Genomic DNA, 25,165 nt, shown 5'->3' on the forward strand with positions numbered 1-25,165 from the left:
CAAAGCAAGTAACTAAATGCTTTAGAAGTGATGTCTTCCTGCCTCTGCTTTTGGAGTTGTGGCACTGAATGGAATAAGAATATGTCTAGTAGGTATGCACTGTGGACAATTAAGTTTTAATATCAAAGAAGCCAAGCACCATTTGGCCTCTTGAGGGCCCCTCAAAAAACTTGTGCTTCAATATAGCGGATACATCTCTTACTCCATTTGTAAGTCTTCTGTAAATTGTTCTTTTAAAGTCTTGAAACAAAAAAACACATTCAGGTGGAAAATATTTTTTATTGATCAGCTTCTCCTTCCAGACACTTGCTCCCCACCCATCTTCCTGATCCCACATGAGCAATTCCACATGGTTTCAGGATTTGTTATTAATCATCTTTTAATTGACTTTATTTCCTTGTTACACAACAGGAAGTAAGTATGTTTGACAGGAGTATTCATTGAAATAAACCCCAAATGTTTGATAATCAGTACAGTCTGTAATTTTATTCTCAACTGTTAAGTATAAATACTGATATAATGGGGAAAAAATACTTCAATTACTTCCACCAAACTGTTTCCTTCTAGGTAGGCTGCATTTTCACATGACAATTTTAAATAGCTATCAAACCAAAGACATGTACCTCCTCAGACAAATGGGAAAGTCATCTCCAATTCAAATACAAATGCAAACACAGAAAGCAGTTAGATATATTTAAGGAATATGGTCTGTCACGGTGAGGTCATTTGAATGGCATCAGAAAATAAAGGAAATTACAAAGAAAGACAATGTACCAAAGATGAGAAAACTTCCTCTATTCTTCATTTCCCAAAAAAAAAAAAAACATTTTGCTTATGGTTTAAAAAGGGAAGTTACAAATACGAACATCTGAAATTCTTGTTCCATAGGTACATGAGGTACTGTGAAAGTATTTATTTATAGTATATTATATCAAAAACATCAATTTCAAAGGAAAATGTGAACCTGATCCTCTAACTACACGATCTAAGGGTTCTCTAACTACATGATCTAAGACACAGTTTGTTTTGAAATACTGGGAAATGAGGAATCATAATCCAGCTTCTTTTGGACAGATTAAAATAGGCCTAACTTGCTAAATTCTTCATCCATTGGAATAATCCCACAGTAATTTGGAGAATTTATTAAAGTGAGAGATACCAGTTTGCAAGTTACACCAAAATACAACTTGATGTTGCAAAGCCACTAAGGATATTGAAAGTGTGTTGTTAAATTCAGTGCAAGGAATGCATACTCTTCATTCTGGGGGAGAAACAGAAGAGGTGAGATTTATTTTTCTTTTCTTGGAACTGTGAGAGATTTCATTGCATTCTTATACAGTTGCAGCTAACAGTAAACCTAACCATTTACCTATACCTTGAGGACTTGACTGTCACAATCAAAACCACTCAGTCATTTTGAACAAATGAACAAAAATGAGATGGTTCACTCTGAATGGTATCTTCTGGCAAGGCTAAAGGCAAAGACTGCCTCAAATCAAAGATGGTAGCATCTTTTCAGCCACATGATTTGCATATGTTCTGCAGGACTGCATCTTTTTCTCATCTTCAAACAAAGGTTTTTCAGAGCATCTCTACTCTTTATGGAGCTCTAGGTTGCTCTTACTGTTCTAGGTTGCCTCCCAAAGGACCTTCTTAAAGAAAAAGTTTTTGAAAATCTCAGGGTCCTGCCAAGATCATACATCCATTGACTGCATTAATTACCGATTTATTGTTTTTTTACAGTGTAGGAAAAAAAATGCCCTTCTTTTGCAAAGGGTTATGGGAATGAAAAGATGCAGTGGAACAGCTGAGCAGATGTATCCAATGAGTGAGAGCACAAAGGGGACTGTGATCTGCCTGAAAATGCCAGGGAAAAAGCAGAAAACAGGTGCTAATAATATGAAGGTCATGCTCAGCAAATCTGAGGTTGTTCTAGGATTCTGGAAGGTTGTATCATTGCTTTACAACCTTCTTACTTCCACTGGTTATTTATCTCCTTTTGTCCTCAGTCTTTGGCAGCAAGGTTGCTACCTCTGATGCCAAACTGCATACAGAGAGAGCAAGGGAACAAGAAGATGGAAGATGAAACATACAGGAACCTGATATTCCTGCCAGTAAGTATAAAATTCACTTTGGCATTGTTTCTGTTCTTTAGCAAGAGTAACAGTATATTTTCAGGATTAACAACTCTGTCAACTACTAAGAGTTTTTAAACAATGCATTAAAGAGGGTGGCTGAATACCTGTGTGTCATGGCCTTTGCGGGGCTTCCATTACCATATGTCTGTCCATGAAAACCTACAGAAACAAGTTAAAATGTAAGCTGCCATTGTGTTTTCCTTATGGTTCATCATATATTTATTTTCATATTAACTGTTTCGGGTTATTTTTTGCATTTAGAATATATATGTTTCTTCCTAAATAGGTGAACTAATGTCCCAGAATATTTGGATACATTAAACAGAATCTAGAATAGTGGTCAGAAAAAAAAAAAAAAAAAAAAAAAAAAAAAGGAAATAAGGGGAAATGGCTGGTGGGATGGCTGGGCCCAGAGAGTTGTGGTGAATGGAGTCAAATCCAGTTGGAGGCCGGTCACAAGTGGAGTCCCCCAGGGCTCGGTACTGGGACCAGTCCTCTTTAACATCTTCATCGATGATCTGGATGAGGGGATCGAGTGCACCCTCAGTAAGTTTGCAGATGACACCAAGTTAGGTGCATGTGTCGATCTGCTCGAGGGTAGGAAGGCTCTGCAGGAAGACCTAGACAGGCTGGACCAATGGGCCAAGGCCAACTGTATGAAGTTCAACAAGGCCAAGTGCCGGGTCCTGGAGCACAACAACCCCAAACAGAGCTACAGGCTGGGAGATGTGTGGTTAGAAAGCTGCCTGGCAGAGAAGGACCTGGGAGTAGTGGTTGATAGTTGGCTGAATATGAGCCAGCAGTGTGCTCAGGTGGCCAAGAAGGCCAACAGCATCCTGGCTTGTATAAGAAACAGCATGACCAGAAGGCCCAGGGAAGTGATTGTCCCCTGTACTCAGTTCTGGTGAGGCCACACCTCGAGTACTGTGATCACTTTTGGGCCCCTCACTACAAGAAGGACATGGAGGTGCTTGAGCGAGTCCAGAGAAGGGCTACGAAGCTGGTGAAGGGTCTGGAGAACAAGTCTTACGAGGAGCGGCTGAGGGAGCTGGGACTATTTAGCCTGGAGAAGAGGAGGCTCGGGAGCGACCTTATCGCACTCTACAGGTACCTGAAAGGAGGCTGTAGCGAGGTGGCAGTTGATCTATTCTCCCACGTGCCTGGTGACAGGATGAGGGGGAATGGGCTAAAGTTGTGCCAGGGGAGGTTTAGGTTGGATATTAGGAAGAACTTCTTTACTGAACGGGTTGTTAGTCACTGGAATAGGCTGCCCAGGGAAGTGGTTGAGTCACCATCGCTGGAGGTCTTTAAAAGATGTTTAGATGTAGAGCTTAGGGATATGGTTTAGTGGAGGACTTGTTAGCATTAGGTCAGAGGTTGGACTCGGTGATCTTGGAGGTCTCTTCCAACCTAGACTATTCTGTGATTCTGTGATTCTGTGATTCAGGCACACTGACACTGCATGGTTCCTTTAATATAATGTAGTAATGCTGTCAGTTTCTATTTCACAAAAAATGTATATAGTAAATATTTTCACTATGCCATTATAAGATCATTTGTCATTTACTTTGACATTTTCTATAATCCAAATTGTCACAAAGTATGGACAGATCCCATGTTTAATATTCCCTTTGTCCTTATGTGGATTGTTTCTCTTAGCATCAAAGATAAATAGCATCCCAGTGTAAGAACTACCACCCTAGATGAAGTAGTCTTTAAGAAACTTTCATCATCTCTTGATTTTGAAAAGCTAATGCTTGAGAAAAATTTTGTTATAGAAAATAAACATTTGAGAATTCAAAACTCTTAGTAGTAATGCTGTTGCATTTGGAATGTTACACATGACAAAACAAGCAGTTTTTACTCCCAATGAGCTATTAAGAGCACAATTACATCAATATGTTGGATCCACCCAGTTCAGTGTCCCGTCACTGACACTGGTTTGCTCCACCTGTCTCAGAGGGAAGTTTCAGTAACCCCCTCCCGATCAGATGGCAGAGGTGGAATCATCCACCTGCTAATGTGGATGGCATTATCCCAAAAATATGAATTTTGGCAGAAGCCACGAAGCCTGTTGCATGCATCCTTCATACAACAAACAGAGTGATCACATATTACAGTTCTGATGTTCTCGATATGCACAGTTTATCTTTTTCTCTCACAGCATCTCTTTTCACAGTATCTCCACAAATTCTTGATCAGAACAGAAACTATGATGACAAATTCTACATTTTAATCAAATAACGTCAAAAAAGTTCTTTACATGTTTTCAGTGTTCTGCCATTTTCATTTAATACAGAGACCTCTTCTCTCCTACTATAAGGCAGAGGGGACTTCCCAGCCTGCCATCTCTGGAGCATTCTGTTATTTTAGATGCTTTTGTCATATCCTTTGCATTTGTTAAAAGGAAACTATGAATAAGGAAAATGCATCCAGATTACATGAATCACAGCACTCAGTATTTAATTGATTCACTTTGAGTGGGCTTGTTATGAGTTTGTGAGTACAGAAGAAAACTGAACTATCGGTATGCCGGTGCTTGCAGAGATCTACAGTTAGACTACAAATTCAAGCCCCCTCCTTTTAAGTAACAGAAAATGTCAGAAATTGCTGTGTTTACAATGAACCAGGAAAGACAATGTTTGCTTGGGTGGGTTTGGGAAGATTTTTTTGGCAATGAGAAGGCTCAGTCTGAGCCTTCTCTCAGCTCGACTCCTTTTAGACTTTTTAGTTCTAATCACCCTAATCCTGTGCTTCTTCACTATAAACCCCAAAGGCTTTTACTCCATATTCACTAGCTTTTATAGCTAGTCAGGATTTGGAGATTCGGAATCCTCTGGCATCATGAGCATATCTGAGTGCATGTCAAATCATAGTAATATCCTCAGAGTGCAGTGGAGGGAACTTCCACCATCCCATTTGCAGAGGTGGAGGATTAACAGTAGGGCTATGCTGCAATCGCTACAGTGACAGAACGGTGTGCCTACTTGCCAAGGATTGTTTTTAACCAGTTACCTCATGTACTAACAGCGAGGTAAATATAGGTGTGGTATGCAGAACTTGGCACAGGCTGGAAAATTCAGCCAAGAAGCAGAGAAAACAGCCACACAAGTTGCCCATGCAGTAGCTAATTAAAAACTACTTTAGGTATGACTACATTGTCTATAAAGGAAGCTGAGCATATCTAGTTCACATGTAAACATCTACACAGAGTCAGAGGAATCCCATCTCAGTTTCCCAATGAAAGCGTGCTTTACCTGAGATGCTCTCTTCTGTACAATCAAGACCTAATTTTTCTTTTTTTATCGTTAATACTTACCACAGTGGATATCACAGATCTGCAGTGGAACTGAATAATCTACATCTGTCCTCCAGCCCTTGTAAAAGAAAGAATTGAGTCTTATTCCACTTTCAGCAGTACTGTTACTAAATACTTCTGTTGACATAAATAATAAAGCATTGCTTTATTAGTCTACTCAACAGACTGCACTTTTAATCTGCTTTTAAATAAATGCATATGGAGACTGTGGTCTAGTGAGATGCAATCACCTTTAGGTTTCCAGAGGATAAAGCTAATCAGATTTTTTTGTGTGTGGAGAATTATATTCTAACAATGTATTATTTACACAATAAACAATTTATTCTGGAAAATATCAATTTTATCACCGAATCTGACTTTTCACCAGGGAAATAAAAATAACTCTCCTTGCCAAAACAGCTTTTGCCAATCGCCCCTTCTATCTTGTCCCTTTCTTCCTAACAGCAAAATGTGAAGCCGGCAAGGGCCTTCCAGGGCAGCTGCTGGAGCCCCATAGCTCTGGCTGCTATGTCACTCTGCTCAAGTCACTCTTCTCCAGTGTCTGTGGAGAACATTAACTCCAGAGAGGAATAAACCTATCAGCTTCATGATCATTTTCTATTAATGTCTTAAAGTAGCTCAGCTACAGCAGTGTGCATAAATGTCAGAAATTTGCTCTGCTGTGCTTTCAGGAGTGCTAATTCCAGCATACTATGTACTTACTGTACTGTTAGCTAACTGCCTAACCTTTTCAGCTAATGTCAATTTTTGAAAGATTCATCTATGATTTACTTGGATCTTTAAGCTAACTATTACAAAGGAACCTATAAAGACTGGATTAACAATTCCCTGTTGATATTCCTTTATGTGACACTTACAAAGCGGAAAGATTGTGAAGAGCACCTTCTCTGTTAATTAATATTATCTCAACAAGAGGTAGTGGCAGCACATCAAGCCATAAATAATGCTCTTTGCCAACTCCATTTGCACAGTAATCACATCTGGCTAGGAGGAGGAAGCTGTGGGAGTGCCTGCTTTTTGTTTGTTTGTTTGCTTGCTTGCTTGTTTTGTTGGGGGGGGGGGGGAAGAGAAGGGGATTAATGATTATGTGTTTATTTTGTACATAGTACTTGGCAAAATCAAGGCTCATACCTGAATGCAAATTGTTGACACACACATTTCCTGTGACATAGTGATTGATACAGAATCACCCTAATGAGAAATAAATAAATAAGTTATTTTCTACACCTTGGGACAAAGAAAATGTATTGTCTTTCCACCTCTCTTTTTCCTTTGCTAATAATGGTACATGTTCTACTATGCTGGAAAACTAATAAAGTATACATTCCTTATGGAAGGTTACTTATTTTCAGAAATACCTCTAGCTCTCTATAACCATCAGCAGCTGGCGTCATTTTGCCAAGCACAATTTGGACAGCACAGGAAGAGAGCTAATGTTCCTGCATTTTGTGAAATATATAATATTAAAACAGAGGACACCCTCCCTGCCAAGCCTGCTGACACCATGTTAGCCACTGAACATCTTCACTTCTATCCCCTTGTGTATGTGAGTTGAAGGAATGACCCTTTCTTTGCAGTTCTTGTGGGTTTCCCATCATATTGTATGCCAAGAACAAGTTCAGCCTTAGGATAAAATTGTCCTAAATGACTGTTCTGACACTTAATGTTTGGTTTTTTATGGTTTGTCCTCAAAACAGTGTTAGTTTGTCCACTAATAGCTTTGCATCCTACGCTGCTTTCTTTAGTGTGGCAAACTCCTAAAATAATTTAGGGTAAATTAGGTGAATGTGTTCTTACTCAAGCACAACTGAACAGGGATTACTAGAAGGAACATTGGTTTCTGGGAACACAAAGCTAAATCATGATGAAAATTTTGTGTATATTGCTCACAGTGGTGAGACAGGAACTGTACATAATTTACGTTGGTTCCCATAGTGTCAGAGTAGCAGAAGAAATTACAGTTTTGTACCAGAGGGAAGGAAAAAGCATTTCTAAATGCAGCAGTGCCCTTCATGAAAGACCCAGTATAACACCTGGCTCTGACTTATCAGTGCTCTACCATTGCCTTTCTTACTTTGCAATTCACACAGGGAACCTTTAAAACTGAGTCTAAATTCCACAGATTTTATTTGAAATAAGCCATCTGAAAGGAAGTGCCACTGATACATGTTCACTGAACATAGTGTTTGACAACTCTGGTACTGTACAGATCTCTGTCTCTGCAAGTAATACAGCACTTCCCCAGATATCTTACCCTATTAGAACAGACTCTTGATAGCTCCACCTGTGCTCTCATATCTCAAATCTCTTGGCAGAGCAGTTACCACTTCAGCACATCCTCAGCTTGTGCAACAAAACAGAGTTGGAAATCTCTGCTTTTAACAGCTGGTCTGGTACACTCAGAACCAGAGATGTAATAAAAACCTAAACTGATTCATTAGAAAATAAATTTGGTGTCCACCCCTTTGAGTTTAGGAAGTCCTAATTCATAGTTGCCTGTTTGTCAACTACCCTTTGGTATGTGCACCCTGCACACTGAGGATCAGAGGTACTTCAAAAATCAGTTGCAGCTTGTACCTGCAGACAGTGACAAAGTACAGCTAGAATATATTCTAAAGAGGACAGGTGTAGGAGCTACAGCATGCTTGGGTCTTCTACAGCATAGCCCCATGAAGAGAAGTCAATGGACACAACCAGGAATAACGGTAAACATCATAAGATCCAGATTTCTCAACTTTCTCAAAATCTGGCATGTGACATCTCATACACTTGGTAGGTGGGGCAATGGCAGGAGCACACGTTTGGGGGTGGACATAATACTACTGAGAAGCTGGCAGTTGAACCAGAAGGACGCCTACTAGCTCCTACAAAATATTTTGCTAATATTCTCCTAATAGAAAAATAATGCTATGAGCACTCTTCTGCTCTTTGACCCCATTTTCCAGATGTACCTCCCAATAGATCACAGGTCAGGCCAACAAGGTAACTGGTACACAGGCCTCAAAGGCAAGGGCAAGACACAATGCTGCACTGAAAACATATGGGATACATGCTTATTTGCAGGAGAGGAATGAGGCTCCAATTTCATGAGAAACATCTGCCCGAAATAGCAGTCTCGCCCTCCCCAACAATCTTCTCCCTCTCTCCCTTCCTTTTGCTGGAATAAGCAGTTGTGTACTCACACAGGCAGATGGTTCATAAAGTTAATTTGGCTGAAAACTCACCATTTTCTGTGTTGAGATTTTTTTGGCAGCCATGAGATTTAGAGTGGCTCGAGATCATTGTGGAAGTATGCCTCAAGTCGTCTATTTCATGATGTGAGATTTGAGATCAGCTGTATCAATGACCCATATATGAAAAGCTAATAGTTCATATATGCATAATACAAATAGTACACCACCAAAACAATGATAAAAGAATAAGAAGGTTCCACTCAATAGTCACTTTCTTTGATGCGACTTATTTGACTTCAGCATCCTTATTTATATTTTGCACAGAGTGAGGTCAGAATTAGAACTACATGCTTTAAATGTTCTGGTAATTGTTCCAATAAGTACATGCATGTGTTTATCAATGTTTTCAAGCTGCAAAGCAATAAATGGAGTAATAAACAAATGCAGTTAGATTTCATAAAAAGTATCACAATCTTGAAGAAATAATATATACAAACCGCAGAGACTGAATAGTGCATCCCAAGAGAGTCACATGAGGCCAGCTGCGTCTTGTTACACACAAGCACTGAGAAGTGTGCCTTGGTTTGGGACGTGAAGAAAACTTGTATCTGGTCTGCAACTGCAGCAGTTCTCATTTTCCAAGCTGATATTAGGGGGAAAATACTTATTTTTAGATGTACAAGGACCATATTTTATATTTCAAATTGGTGTATTTTAAACAAAACCTTTTTAATTAGTTGATAACTAATGAGAAAGTAACTATTCTCATTACTTTTCTCATTACTTTGTCATTATTATTCTCTCATTACTTCTTCGTACTGATAAACACTTAACCTACTGGGAAGTTTATACATACAAGTAGCAAGCTGTCAAATCTCCTTGCTATAATTTATAAGCTACAATGATGTGAATACATTTCTAAAGTGAAAAGTTACTTACTGGAGAAGGCAAGTGACTGATTTTTTTAAATTTAATAATATGTAGTAAAAATATATATATATATATTTACCTGGAAATTCTCCATGAGCGAATGGACATTTAACCCAAGAGCCTTGCTTGGTTGTAAACTAAAACCAAAGAAATCTGTTAGGAAAACTGGTTTTTAAATTTCAATCTGTGGCTACAGATTCAAATAGAGATAATCAATATTTTCCAGAAAGGCACAGAAAAAGAATTCACAGCTTTCCTGCTTTATAGTATCTTCCAACACTTCATTTAAATTAGGTCCACAATTCTTCAGACATTTACACACACTAAATTTTACAGAAACATTGACTTTAAAGTAGCCTAAAAGAAAATAATAATCTGCCTATATTAATCGTACGTGGCATTTTTTCTCACCTGGAATAATAAACAGTACTCCAGCAAATGTAGTGTATCAATCATTTTTATTATTGAGTATTCAGTATGGGAAATATTCCACATTAAGTTTAATGCATGCTTCAGAGTTTGCATATATGACCTCTTCTTAAGTGGTGAAAATGGAGGGCACAATCTGACCCATGTCCTATCTTTGCTGCTGCACTTCCAAAGAACCTCCTTGTACTGGGTCTGGCTGGGATGGAGTTAACTTCCCTGCAGCAGCCTGAACAGTGATGTGCTCTGCATCTGTAGCTAGAACAGCCCTGGTATCCCTCCAGTGTTGTGTCTATTGCTGAGCAGTGCTGGCAACATCAGGATTCCCTCCAAACCCCTCAGAGCCAGCAGGCTGCGGGTGGGCAAGAGGTGGGGAGGGGACATCACCAGGGCAGCTGACCTAAACCAACCAAAGGGGTATTCCATGCCATATGGTGTCACACTCAACAGTAAAAGGTGGGAAGGGGGAAGGAAAAGGGGGGTTTCTCGTTATGAAGTCTGTCCTCCCAAACAGCCACTACATGTATCAAGGTTTGCTTCCCAGGTTGTGGCCAAACATTGCTTGCTGATGGGAAATAGAGAATTTTTTTTTTTCTATCTGTGAGCTTCTGTGCAGCCTTGTCTTGTTTTCTTCCTCTTCCTTTTCCCTTTAGTTAAGTTATCTTAACTTCAAACCATGAGCTTTTTTTCTCTTGCCAGAATACTTTTTTCTCCCCATCTGCTTCTGAGGAGGGGGAATAAGAGAGTGGTTGTGGTGGAGTTCAACTGCCCAGCTGGGTAAAACCACCATACTCTTATTAATTTAATCTTTCACATTTCTTTAATTCTTACTTCCTATTCATCAGAACTATGAAACAAAACATTAATCTTAAAGAATATTAGCAATTCATTTTTTAAAGCTGGCAGACAGAGGACAGGAAAGATATCTTGTACAAATAAATTACTTTACCTTCATGCAAAGTCTCGGGTGAGTGTCTACACGAGAGTATTTAACCTGCTTGAAAAGACAGAACTTGTCATTAACTAGTTTCATTGGCTAGTTTCAGAAAATTAATTACCCCAAATTTTCTGGGTTTTATTACTGAGAAAGGAACTGGTTTGTTTGCTTAATAAACATCTCAGTAGGTTACTCACATAAAATAGTAAGAAACTGCTACTTTGGGTTACTGAATAATTATCTTCTTTTGATATGTAATGTAGCATTTTTATAGTCAGCCTGACCCATTAGAGTATAATTAATTGATTTAGTGGTGACTCGTACAAAATTCTGGTTACGCAGTTGTCTCCTTCCAGTCCCTTTTTTACCACTCATCAACAGCACTGCAGAACATTTAAACATATACTGAAAATTGTTGTTGAATGAAGACTTCCACCTTCAGTCTAGAAAATTCTCAATTTTCAGTATCTCTATTCAAGAAAAAAACTTAAACATAGACTGAAATTTAGAAGCCTAGAAAAATGTTGCATTCTTGATTAACAATTGTTTACCTCCCCAAAGGCTTCACCATAAAAGGCCTTGTCTCATATAAAACATCAGTACCTATGTAAGTGATGTTACTATAACAAACACCATTGCTCGTGACTGAGCACAATGGATCCAACACACAAAACATAGTATCATGACCAAAGTAACTCTTTCATGTACCTTTTTTGAGGACAACACAACCGATGTCCTTATGCTTATCTACAGTAGGTTCACAGAAGATATTTCCATGAGAGTCCATTCAGAAATGGAGACAGAATTGCCATTGATAAAGCCCCACCCTCATTAGAGAGAAGAATTAAGTAGCATTTGGGCCTATGTGCATAGTTTTAGAGCGTGTGGCATTGTGTGGATTTACTGGGGAAGCTGGCACTATTTGAGGAATCTCTGCAATTGTCTCCAGTGCAGTATACAAATGTTCTTCAAGGTTTACAGTATAAGAAATGGACTAAATTTAACGTGTGATTCTGCAATACCAAACTTTTTGCAATGGAATAGAAAAATTAATCCTCTCCAATAATATTTGTTCAGCCATTAAAAGCAATAAGTACAGGAAAACACTCATTGTCTGTAATAAAACAACCTTGGACTGTGTTCTGAGTAACAGATATGACTGTTACCAGCAAAGCCTCATTATAGGCTTCTTTATTTTTCCTTTTTTTTTTTTTTCACCTGCAATCAATGAGCTGTGCTTGTTGTCAGCAGATGATGAATCCCATAGGGACCACTCACATGTGTAAAATTAAATATATTTGGTTTTGCAAGATCAAAGCTTTGTTGAAACACATAATATGGTGAATCTGAACAATCACTGAACACTTGGCCAAGAGTTCCTAATCAAAAAAGCATTCAAAACTTTTGAGTCAATTACCCCAGATCATTTCATCAGAATAAGACTCATAAAGTTTCAAAAATTAAGAATTTGATTGGTTTGCTTTTTGAATTGTTATCTAAAGTTTACTAGCTCCTCTCCACAATCAAGAAAGCCTGAACCTTACTTTTCAGGATGAAAGCTGGAATTCTATCCAACCACATAAATCCAATAAATTCATTATCGTGAGATTTATGGTTGAAGTATATAGCAGTTCAAGATAATTGCATTTAAAGTTCTTTTCAACTTTACAATATAAATGCTGGAAGAACTGAGCAATGCCCCCAGTTTCAAGACATTGAACCCAGGCTGAGGTAGGCACTTCAAAGAAATCTTAATAGAGTATAAAACTACCATGACCAATCAAGGTACCATTACCTTTCTGGATAAGATCTAAAGAAATTTAGATTAATCTCACTTATATTTTAGATGTCTATATGGTAAATATCCAATCCAATCACAATAGACCCTTGTCATTGTCAGTGAAGAGAAATGGGTACCTTCAGAGATGCATCCCTCTGAACTTTTGTATATACCCACCATCAGATGAGAAGAGTTGTCCTTTGAGTATGTCTGCTTCATTTGCTTACTTTAAAGGGAATCTGAGAGGAATAGTTCAGACCTGAACACCTATCTTTTAGACAGAAAAGTCAGGGAGGATGATTCATGTCTTTACTATAAATGAAAAGCAGACCCTATTGACCCCAAAGAATTTGGTAAACATTACTAACTTTACAGTCATCTCCACATTTTATTTGTTAGTAGTGAGTCAGCCATTACTGAGTTTTCTGAATAAATTATGTGGTTAGAGTACAAGAACAGACTGTGGTTATAAATAGTTTTAAGTATCAGAGAAGAAAGGAATTTTCAGCTGCTCTTATTCCAAAGTATAGCTGTTATTTTATGCATTGATTTGGTCATAGCCTTCACTCTCAGTAGTTGAATATATCTGCATAGCTCTTACCTTCTCAGGAAAATATTTGGAAGAGTTTTGTATATCTTCACAGTGGTCATTAGACTTCGTTAATCTGCATAGGTTAACCGTGACAAGCACAGGACAGGCTGGTTCCCAAGCTAGGGTTTGTGTCGCTGGATTATAAACAATATTATCCCATAGCACCTTTGTATCTGTGAGAAAAAGTAGAAACATTATTTAAAATGTCTAAAAATGAATAAAAACCTTTCCTAAAATTGGTACCTATGTATGTGCTTAAAACTAAAACCATTGCTATTCTGTTCCCTTGTCATTTACACCAATCAGCAGTGTCTCATGCTGTGACAGCGTAAAACAGTAATTCATCCGACCAAAGTGTTGGCATTTACTGTACAGATCATCTCATCAACCTGAGAGCTTAGCCTGACCAGTTTCCCACTACGATGATAGGCATCACCAGGGAATGATGCTTTACATCTTAAGAAGGTCACATAACCTCCTGGAACTGCATTCCTTGACCATCAATCATAGAAGGAGTGTAATGCAAGTACATTTCTAGCTAAGAACCTTCAGTATATGGTACATTCAAATGAATTCATGCACTAATGATTGGAGTTCCTAGCACTGGAGACTCAGGCTCCATGAAGTGTTCTTCAGTGTTCTGAAGAACTTACATGCGCGTAACACAATGAATATATAAGATAAATTTTAGCTGAATACCAAGAACTGTTACAGTAAACAAAGCTGTGCAAGTAATTCACCAAAAAAAAAAAAAAAAAAAAAAAAAAAAAAATTTTTTTTTAGCATTTATTTAAGTCTTTCTATACTGGGCACAATATAATTTCAGAGTGAGTAAACATACATTTGGGGATAGCTTAAATAGGCATTATTATAAAATAAAAGCTGTCTTATTTATTTGATTGGTCAAATCAGTCACTTCATACTGACTTTCTTTGAATTAGTTGCATGTGGATGAGAGAATTTCCAGCATTAAATTCAAACTGACATTTCAATAAATAATTTGGAAAGTTTTACATTTGTCTAATAGTCAGAAGTGGTAGAGTAGAGGAAAATATATTTCTGCAAAAATTTATGAAGCAAAAACTTGAAAACTTGGCCAGCTGGTTGTTCAAAAGGAGTGAACAAACAATACCTATGACTAGAAAATGCATCAAAATGAAGAAGTGAAGTTTACATTGAAGAGTGAAAACACAAGGCATCCAAATTAAACTCCCATCAAGCATAACAATTCCCATTGGTGCAGCATGCCTCAGAAATGTTCTGAAATAAAGGACATGACCCCAAATTCCTGCACTTGAGAAGCATAACCACTCCAAGAGACAGAAAGAGAGAAGAGGGGATAAAATTTTGAAGAACACAACCTGTGCTCCATGAGACTCAACCTGAGGCTGAACTGCTACTAAGAACAGAGATTATAAATTTTATAATGTAGATGTTTATAATGTATACATTATGTATATGTATATTATGTAATGCATTTATAATATAGAGTTTATAATGTGGATGACCAACAGGCTTTGCTTTAAAAATGACCTTGAAGACAAATCTGACTTAAAGGACATAGACATAGCTATAGACAGAGCATGAGCGTTCCTTTAAGTGCTCTCTATTGCATAAATATTGTCCTTTCCCTTTTTATTTAGTCAAGCTGCACTTCATTGCTGCAAAGGGATGGTAGGGTCAGAGTCACTGTATTCTGCCACAACAAAATAAACCAAAAGTGAAGCCTGGGTAACTAAAGAGGAAATTGCTTCCATTCTAACACAAATGTATTGGTCCTGCAAGAATGTGAGATCATTGCAGTGGATGCCTATGCAGTTTAATGGAGTTTGGAGGTACTGCTGGAGTTTGATGTTTTTAATTGCTCTCATAGTTGTTGTTTTTTTTAAAATCAAATACTAAAATCTCTTACTGGACTTCTCAGCATCATCTGAAAAAAAAATATAATTGTACATATGCTGGACTAAACAAAATAAAACTATTTTTCAGGATGCACTTTTTCTATCTCCTTGGTAGAACTTCCAGTAAAGACCTATAGAGTATGAGAATTTCATTTTCAGCTGTCATCTCAGACCAAAATCTGACTTTGTTGGAACAATTTATGCAAATAGTTTCCATTATGTATAGGAAGTTCCATATGCAGTTAACTGTCATCTTTCTCAATTCCCATTAATTTCCCTTTCTCAATTCCCAGTAATCTTCCATTTATTACCGATTTCCTGTTTCATAACAAAATGTGTTTAAAAACCTGTTTCCACCTTCATTCATTTTTTTGTTCTTGCTCTTAATGAGCTAGCTTGAGATATCCATTATAATAAATAAGTAGGCATGCTGATTATATTGCCTGGTTATCTACTCTCCTATGTGTTATAAGTGACACCAGAGAAGAAATTTTTAAAAATACTCCTCCTTCTGTATCAGCACAAGAGCAAGACTTTTTGAGCTTTTTTTGGATGGAGGAAAAAAAAAAAAAAAAAAAAAAAAAAAAAAAAAGTGATTTATTCTTCATCTCTCCAGTCTCTCCTTTAAGCTAGGTGGGTCAGGAACATTCTTCAAATCTTTCTTCTTCAAAGCCCTCACCTCACATCAGCATTCCTTGCATGTGACTTCAGAAAATGTGGGAAATGACTAGAAAGTTACTTAGTGTTTATATTGGCATAAATTTTGTGAACAATTTGTTCTGAAGGTAAGTTATTTCATCTACCCACAATATAACAATGTGATGATTTCCTTGCAGTTTTGCAATGCCTGGTTTTCACCTTAGATGAATTTCAAATTGTGACATATTACTGGAACTGCTGAAAAATGCTCAGATGAAGAGTAATCACAAAATACTTGCCATTTTCAAAGGGACAAAGTTGTATTCTCCTTGCATCTGGAACTGCCAGCCAACCCTATAACCCAAAAAGTTACCATTAACTAGAGATTTTCAGGAACACCCATTTTTAACATTTCAGAAAGAATGTGACAGAACAAACATCCCACCAAAGACACATATGCTATGTTTAGTAGTTTGGGGAAGCATTTTTTTAAAGTATATTTTGCACTAGATATCTATTTTATTGTTCATCACTATGGGGATTGGAGCCGATAAACTAAGGTGATTTCTTCTACCCCTATATTCTTACTATTTCTAAGTCATATATTTTAGCCCAATTTCATTCAGAAACTCTCACAGTTTGATTTTCATTGTTTCTTACAGTGTCATTATATTCTAGGGGTAACCAAAAACATTAGAGAATCATAATACAAGATCTCGTGGCATTTGTTATGGTTAAGAATGTATCCTTAAAATCTGAGGACTAATATTTAAACCAATCCTGCAAGTATCTATGCATGTCTGTTACTATAACTTAATTATTTAGATTCACATGCAAATATTTTTATTACTCACAGTTTCCATCTGTTTTTTCAGCAATTATATTGTGGGATTTTCTATATATATGACAGGAGTGATCTTTCTAGTGATCTCCTATCTTTCAGAGTGAAATTTAAAAAAATAAAAATAATAAATAAATAAATAAAAAAACACTAGGTTTGGAAGAGACTTTCTGGTTCAACTTGCACATTAAGGTATGTGATATTAGGTGCCTAAACTGTATACATCTGAATGTGAATTAAATGCCCAAATTCCTATTACAGTGGCCATATGAAGATGTAGACAATGCAGCCAGTGTAGTCTACAGTGCTATCCAGCTCATCTCAAAATAAGCAAATATACTTGGTTCACTGAGTAACTTTATAGACTCCAGTGATTGCATTAGCCAGATTACCATTGACTAAAGAGTTTGGACATCTAATACAAATGTAGATATCTACATCTGGACATCTATATTTATCTTAATCCAGAAACTAAAACTTACACCAAAATTCATGGAGAAACTAGGTCTATTTTTGTATCTTATCAAGGTCATTTTAAATTGGTTTGGTGACTTTTTATTTCTTTTTCTGAAAGATATTCCAGAACCTTGCTTATCAGAGTATCAGAAAAAATCTGCATATATCCTGAATATATTCAAGGAATTAAGCTTATCATCCTCCTCTTGTGGCAAGAATCCTTTTATCTTGAAAAAATATGTTCCTATAAGTGACCATTCTGATGAATATTTAGTCAACAAATATATTTTCTCTTTTCCTGTGTTTTACCAGGGTAATGAAAATGTTCATAGAATAATAGAATGACATGGGTTGGAAGGAACCTACCTTAAAGATCATCCAGTTCTAACAACCCTCCTGCCATGTGCCAGGATGCCACCTACCAGATCATGTTGCCCAGGACCCCATCCAACCTGGCCTTGAATTCTTCCAGGGTCGGGGCATCCACAACCTCTCTGGGAAACCTGTTCCAGGGCCTCACCACCCTCTGAGTGAAGAATTTCCTCCTAATTTCTAATCTAAATCTCTCTTCCTTTAGTTTAAACCCATTCTTCCTTGTCTTATCATTATCTGCCGGTGTAAAAAATCATTCTTCATCTTTTTTATACGCCCCCTTTAAATACTGAAAGGTTGCAAGGAGGTCTCCCTGAAACCTTCTCTTCTCCTTACACAGCACCTTACACATGTTCTTTGATGTTACACATGTTCTTTCTGCTTTTTCAGACTTTCTATTCTCCAGTATAGATTTTTATATACATCTTCCATTTTTGCTAATCATTCTTGAATACAGATGCAAGAATTGCCTACATTATTCCATAGAAAGCCTTACCTTTACTTTTGTGTTAGCTTAAAATAATCTAGCCCAGTAGACCTTTGTTCAAATTTACATCATGTAAGCATGTTCATTTAATCATCATATGATGAACTATTACACCTAGATTTTTTTCCTCCACAGTTAGTTCTAAATTAGGACTTGCAATTTACAAGAATTGTTTTATCAGAGCACGTACATGAACAAACATGCACTTCATATCATTATACTTCATCCTCCTTCAGTTATTTCACATATGAAGATCTCTAGTCTCTTGATTCTCTTCAGTTTTGATTACACCACTCAACTGCATTTCCAGCAAATCTCATTAACACATTTCCACCTTCTGTGCCCATGTGATCACCCAAAACATTTATGTAAGACCTAAGTGTGATCCTTAAATAACCTTTCTACTAGCATTGCCCCATTCAACAGAAGTAGTTGAATTAGCCCTCCAAGGACGTATTATCTACCATACAAATCTTGTTGTAAGCCCCAGCTTTCTCAGTTCATCTTTTAGTTTTGCATGTTTCTACATCAAATTCAGATAAAATTTGCTGTCTTTTCATTACTTATAAAAAATCAGTCAAATTAGCCTTACACAGTACTTTGCATAAATTAATGTAAATTGTATTTCCTTTTATCTCCATGTTTTAATTAGTGTTTTCTGAAAAATCTCTTCTGCATTTACATAACTGTAAGGTCAGATGAACCTTAGTCAAAAACATAGCTCTAAAGCCTTTTTCTACAGATTTTTCCTCCTTTTTTTAGCACAAATCCCAGATAAAATTTCTTTAAACAGAAACACAAGTACATATAAAATCCAGACTGTTACCTCAATGCAAAGACAAGGAAGTAGCTGAGAATATTTCAGAGAAACTGATTTTAAGGTGTCCTTCCCTTTTATCTGAAATGAAAAAGATGGTCATGAATCCAGGACAGTAAATAACTTTCAATAAAGTTAAATAAATAGGAGGTTATTTATTTCCTACACGTATGATCTCAATGAGCATTCCTATCTACAATTCTCACACCAGTTCAAGAAAGGAATGCTTCAAGCTTTAACTCACCACAGCAAATTGTCCCACATCTTCACAAGTAAACCATTTGTGACACAAACGAACATAATAATCTTGATCTCGAAGAAAGTTGGATACATTCACTGATATGATTTTCCTTGCCCTTTCTACATTATAATCTAACTTTCCAGCTGAAAAAGAAAGTTCAAGGATGGAATTACTACACCTGCTTCTTTCTTACTTTATTTTTATTTTTATTACTTTATTACTATATTTCTGAATTCATTATTGCTTTATAAAAGATACAGAATGAATCTTCTAACTTGATAGGGATGAAACTCAACATTTATAGATTCTTATCTAGGATATTTGAATTCACTCTTTTTGTATACTGTTATTCCTAGAGGTCATCTCATTTTATAATATATAATAATTTTCAAGAGAAAAGCTTTCAATATTACTAATTTTTAATTAACATTGTCAATACCGAGAAGCTAGGACATCTACTTATTGGACTTCAACTTCAGTGCATGAATATTATGTAGCTCATGTACAAATACTTGAAACAGACACACTAATACTACTTCAAAAGCTGATCATCCTAAGGCTGCAATCTTGTTTCTTTGAAAATATGTGCAATTATGTCAGATAAATACAGTTTCTTTTTTGTATCTTATTATTATTCACAGGTACCCCAAAATTAGGATAGCATTTTTGCAAATTAATCTTAATCTGATTATGAAATCTGTCTATATATAAAACCTAAAACTAGTAATACAAAGTGCATGATAAGGACACAAACCTATTTCCAAAAGCTTAAGTATTAAATAGATTGTAAATATTTTTACCTGCTATCTAGCATTTCCTAGTCATTTCGGTGAAACACCGAACATTTCCAGGACTTTAACTATCCAATATATAAGTATCAATAGATGTAAATTGTCTTTTTTTTTTTTTCTGCTTATTCAGCTATGAAAACATCATTGTATAGGTCACCAGAAATATCTCACAGCTTCAAGTTATATAAAAGATCAGCTCACCTAAACAAGCTGGAATATATTTTCCCACATCACTGTTTTTGCAATCTGTAAAACAGAAGTCAGAAGTTTCTTCAGTGCTCCTTGAATGATACAGATATGTAACTAAGGTTGCCAAATTATCCAGTACCTTACCAACAGTAAGCTTATCTCATATACCCCTTTTTAAAGACAGGTTTACATCAATTTCCAGACAGAAGGTGCAGTGGCAGGGGGGCAGTGCAAAAGTACCTTTACTACACACACTGATTACACCTTAACTAGCATTAAGGAGCTATACCAGTGTGGGGTTTCTACTGTAAAATCTCATCAGCAGTTTAATGTGGCAAACACATAGGATATAACACTGCACTTCTTTACCCAGTACCTAATAATAATATAAATAATAACAATTTCACTTATTCTTTCCTTGTAAGTCACTCCAATTGTTTACCAGACTCATTCCTCTGCTATAAACAATTGTGTATTTTTATTATTCTGATTCTCCACCAGGCTTGCAAAGAATTACCGTATTTAGTTCCTAGGGATCTTTCCAGAAGTAGAGGCTAGCCAACATTTTCAGAATATCTAATATTTGTGTATCTGAAATTTAAATCTCGATTTTAATAAACCAAATGAGTTCATAAAGTGCTCTTAACTCAGAGCAGTATTTTGTTCATTTCCCACACTGCCATTTCCCTGAGGAAATATTTTCTTGTGTTTTCATTTGTTTGTTCCTCCTTGTAAAGTGGCTTAAAACTAGGCTTTATAAAGCCTTATTTTTCTCCTCTTCATTCACAAAGTACATATCTACTTCAACAGTGAATTATGGAGTTATCAAGAAAATGGAAGAATTTCTTGAGCAGCTATAACATGCCTGATCCTGTGTGCAAGGGATGATCTTGTACCAAGGGCCATGAGCAAGAGCAGCCCACCTACAGGCTGTGGTGATGGGAAAGAAGGACAATTATGGGCAGTGGATCAAGCAAAGGGGTCTCACTTCATTTTTTGCACCGCCACGTTCCTGCACCAGCCACACTGGTTGGACCACAGTGCCAAATCTACTTTTATTTGGTAGGCATTGTGTGCCAAAAAAAAAAAAAAAGGACCAATGTTATCTTGTCTTACCCACTTAGATTAAAACAGATGATAGAACATCTAGCTAATAAACATAAAAAGTTATTTCTTTACACTTTCTTATTAAGCTTTCCTCAATCTCTGAAACCACCTGAGGCCTAACAGAAGACAGCCTATGTGCAGAGATCATGCAGGGCTGAACCTGCAGGCAGAGAAAGACCACATGTCAGTCACAAGATAGCAAACTGGGACAAATGCATAGTGTAGTTTAATGTACTTTGAGATATAAACTCTAGTCTCTGTTTTGTATAGCAGGTCAGACATTTACATGCACTAAATAAATTATCAAAATATAGAATAAAACTGATGCCGGTATACATAATGTAGTACAATTTAGATCAGCCTATCCCAGGAAGTGAGTTGGCTTTGCATTTGGGTTTGGGGTGGGTTTTTTATTTGTTTGTTTGTTTTGGTTTTGTTTTATTGTTTGGTTTTTTTTTTTCCTCTTTGAAAAGATGTTTCTTGAAAAACATCTGTTTAAAGATGGTTTCCTACCTTCAACATAGTATTCTTGACTCATCTTGATGTCACAGTAATTTGGTACTGTTTTCATGGTCACGTAGATGTGCTGTGCTACATTGACTTCAAAGCAATTAAATTGTACCTGCACCTGTTTAAAACATTTATAAAATCAGGTTTGTGTGAGAACTCTATACTACATTAAAAGCACTAGTTATTAGAATTAAGTGAGCAATATTCTTTATTTAAACTGATTTATATTTACAAGGAGCATTAAGCATCCTCAGATATTGTAGCATTAAGATTGTAAAAGGAGCAGGTGACATTAAATTAAAGGATTTCCAAAAGAATCATTACTTCTTATCTTCTTCACTTCCAAAAATCCAAATATCTACAAACTATCAAATAATCCTAAAAGAAATACAGGTGCCTAATGTTCAATGAACTTCAAAAGGATAAAAGGTCTTTTGTACTACCAGAAGTCCTAGTCTGTAAGCATTTTATAAGCACAAACACTTGCAAAACAGGAAAAAAAAAAAAAAAAAAATCTGCTTAAACATTTAACAGCAATTTCAGAAAATTTATTCATTCTAGTAAGTTTCTAAGAAAGTATTTTAGGAGGCAAAAGTTGAGTTCCAGTTATAGCAGGTCATTCCCTCACTGACAGAAGTAGCTACTACATTCCATATTGTTTTTCACCTGTTTTTCACTCCTATTTGGCCTTTAGAGGGTAACATTATGTCACATTTATATTCATTCAACTGAAACTAAGAAAATGTTACTAAATATATTTGTTGAGCCATGCCTATAAAACTTACCTTACTCTGAAAGCTACCAATTGTTCATTGTCAGCCCTGCACTGTCTATACAGACTTTTAATCATCAAGTGATAGAGTGTAAAATGCAACTGGAGTTTGGGAGAATTTTGTTTCACACATGCAATCGATACAGCATTACAGATCACATGAAGTAACACATTCTGTATGGGATTAAGAACAGTTATCCACCACTAATTGAAAACAAAAAATCTTCTATTTTAAAGAGTAGGTCAAGCATGTTTTTTTATTATTTTTCAGTTGAAAATTTTAACAACAAAGACTTATGTGTTTAGTTTAGCACAAAATTGTACTCTGGTTTTGCAATTATTATCATGAGTTTAGGACAGATGTGCACAAGTGCTTAGGCACTTGGCTGTCTTCTAGATGTGTAAAATCTATTGACATGGTTGGACCAAACTAAATCTGCATGCACTTAATGGTCCCTGTGGAATTATGCTTCCTAGCAATCAGAGGTACAAAGCTTCACCACAATTTGGTAGTTACAAAAAGAAAGCTAACAAGATTGATTTGAAAAGTAGGCTTTGCAGAGGCAGCTTCTCTTGATAAAAGGAAAGTGGAAGAAGTGTGAAAATGGTAGAAAATCAAATGTCTGGTTATAAAAGGACATTTTGTCATGGAGTATCATTTGAGAGTGCTGAAGAATATATTTCATTGAAGTTTTCCACAAAGTCAGTCAGAGAATAAAGAGAATACAACTTTTTTTTTTTTCCAAAGACTCATAAACATTTACATTAAAAACTACCTCCCCCTCCCCCCCCCAAAAAAAGGAGTCTACCTTCTTTCCATTAAGCATCTTGCTTTTTTTCCTGGCAAATCTCACATTTGTGCACTGAGATTGCTGTGTGTCCAGTGAAAGAGAACATATTTCCAGCCCACGAATATTTTCTGAAATGAGTTAAGAATAGATTTCAAACGTAATTTAAGCAACTTTAAAAATAAAAAATAAAAAATAAAAAAATAAAGTGTATCTTAAACTTTCCAAGTGAAAGGCACATATATTTTATCTCTGTAAAAAAAGAGGGGCATTATATATAACACACAAATGAAGGTGGCAGCAAGGATTAAAGATTGCTATAAATTAAAGCTTTAATTATGCAAACTCTCATGCAAATGATTAAGCGTGAATCACACCAGGAAATATCTAAATGGTAACGCACTAAGCACATGAATGGCAGGATGCTAGTAAAAATAAACTATGCCAAAACATTTCAGTGCTTTTATTTCATTTTGGTGCAGAATTATAGAATCATAGAATTACTTGGGTTGGAAGAGACCTTAAAGACCATCTATTTTCAACTCCCCTGCCATGGGCAGGGACACCTCCAACTAGACCAGGTTGCTCAAAGCCCCATCCAACCTGGCCCTGAACACTTCCATGGATGGGACATCCACAGCTACTCTAGGCAACCTGTTCCAGTGCCTCACCACCATTATGGTAAATAATTTCTTCTGAATAGCTAATTTAAATTCCTCCTCTTTTATTTTAAAGCCATTATCCCTTGTCCTATCACTACACTCCTGGACAAAGATTCCCTCTCCTGCTTTCCTATAGGCCCCCTTTAGGTACTGGAAGAACACTAGAAAGTCTCCCCGGAGGCTTTTCTTCTCCAGGCTGAACAACCCTAACTCCCTCAGCCTGTCTGCATAGGAGAGGTGCTGCAGGCCCTTGATCATCTTTGTGGCCTTTCTCTAGACTCGTTCTAATATGTCCTTATTCTTCTTATATTAGGGGTCCCAGAGCAGAATGCAGTACTTTAGGTGGGGTGTCATGAGAACAGAGCAGAGGGGGAGAATCACCTCATTCAAGCTACTGGCCATGCTTCTTTTGATTCAGCCCAAGATAGGGTTGGCTTACTGGGCTGCAAGCACACATTGCTGGCTCATGTTGATATTCCCATCAACAAAAACTGCCAGGTCCTTGTCCTTAGGGCTTCTCTCAATACATTTCCCACCCAACCTGTGTTTGTGCTTGGGATTGTCCCAATCCAGACCAGTGTAAGACCTTGCACTTGGCCTTGTTGAGGTTTGCACAGGCCCACCTCTCAGGCCTGTCATGGTCCCTCTGGATGACGTCCCTTCTCTCCAGCACTATCGACCACATCACACAGCTTGGTGTCATTGGCAATGTTGCTGAGGATGCACTCAAGCCTACTGTCCGTGTCATTCACAAAGATGTTAAAGAGTGCCAGTCCCAATACTGACCCCTGAGGAACACCAGTCATTCCTGATCTCCACCTGGACACTGACCCATTCACCAGAACTCGCTGAGTGCAACCATCCAGCCAATTCCTTACCCACTGAGGTCCATCTGTCAAATCCATGTCTCTCTGATTTAGAAACAAGGATATCATGAGGGACAGTGCCAAATGATTTGCACAAATCCAGGCAGAAGATACCTGGTGCTCTTCCCTTATCACCAATGCTGTAACCCCATCATAGAAGGCCACCAGATTTTTCAGGCATGATCTGCCTTTAGTGAAGCCATGTTGGATGTCACCAGCCACTTTCTTATTTTCCATGTGCCTTAGCATAATTTCCAGGAGGATCTGCTCTATGACCTTTCCAGGCACAGATGTGAGATTGACTATCCTCCAGCTTCCCATATCTTCCTTTTTTCTGTTTTTATAAATGGGGTTATGTTTCCCCTCTTCCACTCAGGAGGAGCTTCATTGGCCTGCCACAGTTTCTCAGATATGATGGACAGTGGCTTAGC

At 37.0% G+C, this 25,165-nt stretch overlaps 1 protein-coding gene across 3 annotated transcripts in view; it reads right to left on the reverse strand.

Moving 5' to 3' along the window:
- Positions 1–259: 259 nt before the first annotated feature.
- IL17REL (interleukin 17 receptor E like) overlaps positions 260–25,165 on the reverse strand; it is a 59,714-nt gene continuing 34,808 nt past the window's right edge. For 2 of the 3 annotated variants that reach the window (XM_035337425.1, XM_035337447.1), the window contains 14 exons: positions 23,228–23,337; positions 21,650–21,764; positions 20,042–20,086; positions 19,053–19,192; positions 18,818–18,889; positions 16,135–16,189; positions 13,305–13,468; positions 10,936–10,983; positions 9,640–9,697; positions 9,128–9,273; positions 6,589–6,648; positions 5,458–5,515; positions 2,243–2,297; positions 260–1,261 (listed from right to left, as the gene is read on the reverse strand). In XM_035337425.1, the coding sequence (XP_035193316.1) occupies positions 1,234–1,261; positions 2,243–2,297; positions 5,458–5,515; positions 6,589–6,648; positions 9,128–9,273; positions 9,640–9,697; positions 10,936–10,983; positions 13,305–13,468; positions 16,135–16,189; positions 18,818–18,889; positions 19,053–19,192; positions 20,042–20,086; positions 21,650–21,764; positions 23,228–23,337 (1,154 nt within the window). In that variant the 3' untranslated portion in view covers positions 260–1,233. The remainder of the gene's footprint in view (positions 1,262–2,242; positions 2,298–5,457; positions 5,516–6,588; positions 6,649–9,127; positions 9,274–9,639; positions 9,698–10,935; positions 10,984–13,304; positions 13,469–16,134; positions 16,190–18,817; positions 18,890–19,052; positions 19,193–20,041; positions 20,087–21,649; positions 21,765–23,227; positions 23,338–25,165) is intronic. The other variant, XM_035337436.1, reaches the window with a different exon arrangement.

Source organism: Oxyura jamaicensis, chromosome 1 (assembly GCF_011077185.1).
Source record: "Oxyura jamaicensis isolate SHBP4307 breed ruddy duck chromosome 1, BPBGC_Ojam_1.0, whole genome shotgun sequence".
NCBI classification, from domain to species: Eukaryota; Metazoa; Chordata; class Aves; order Anseriformes; family Anatidae; genus Oxyura; species Oxyura jamaicensis.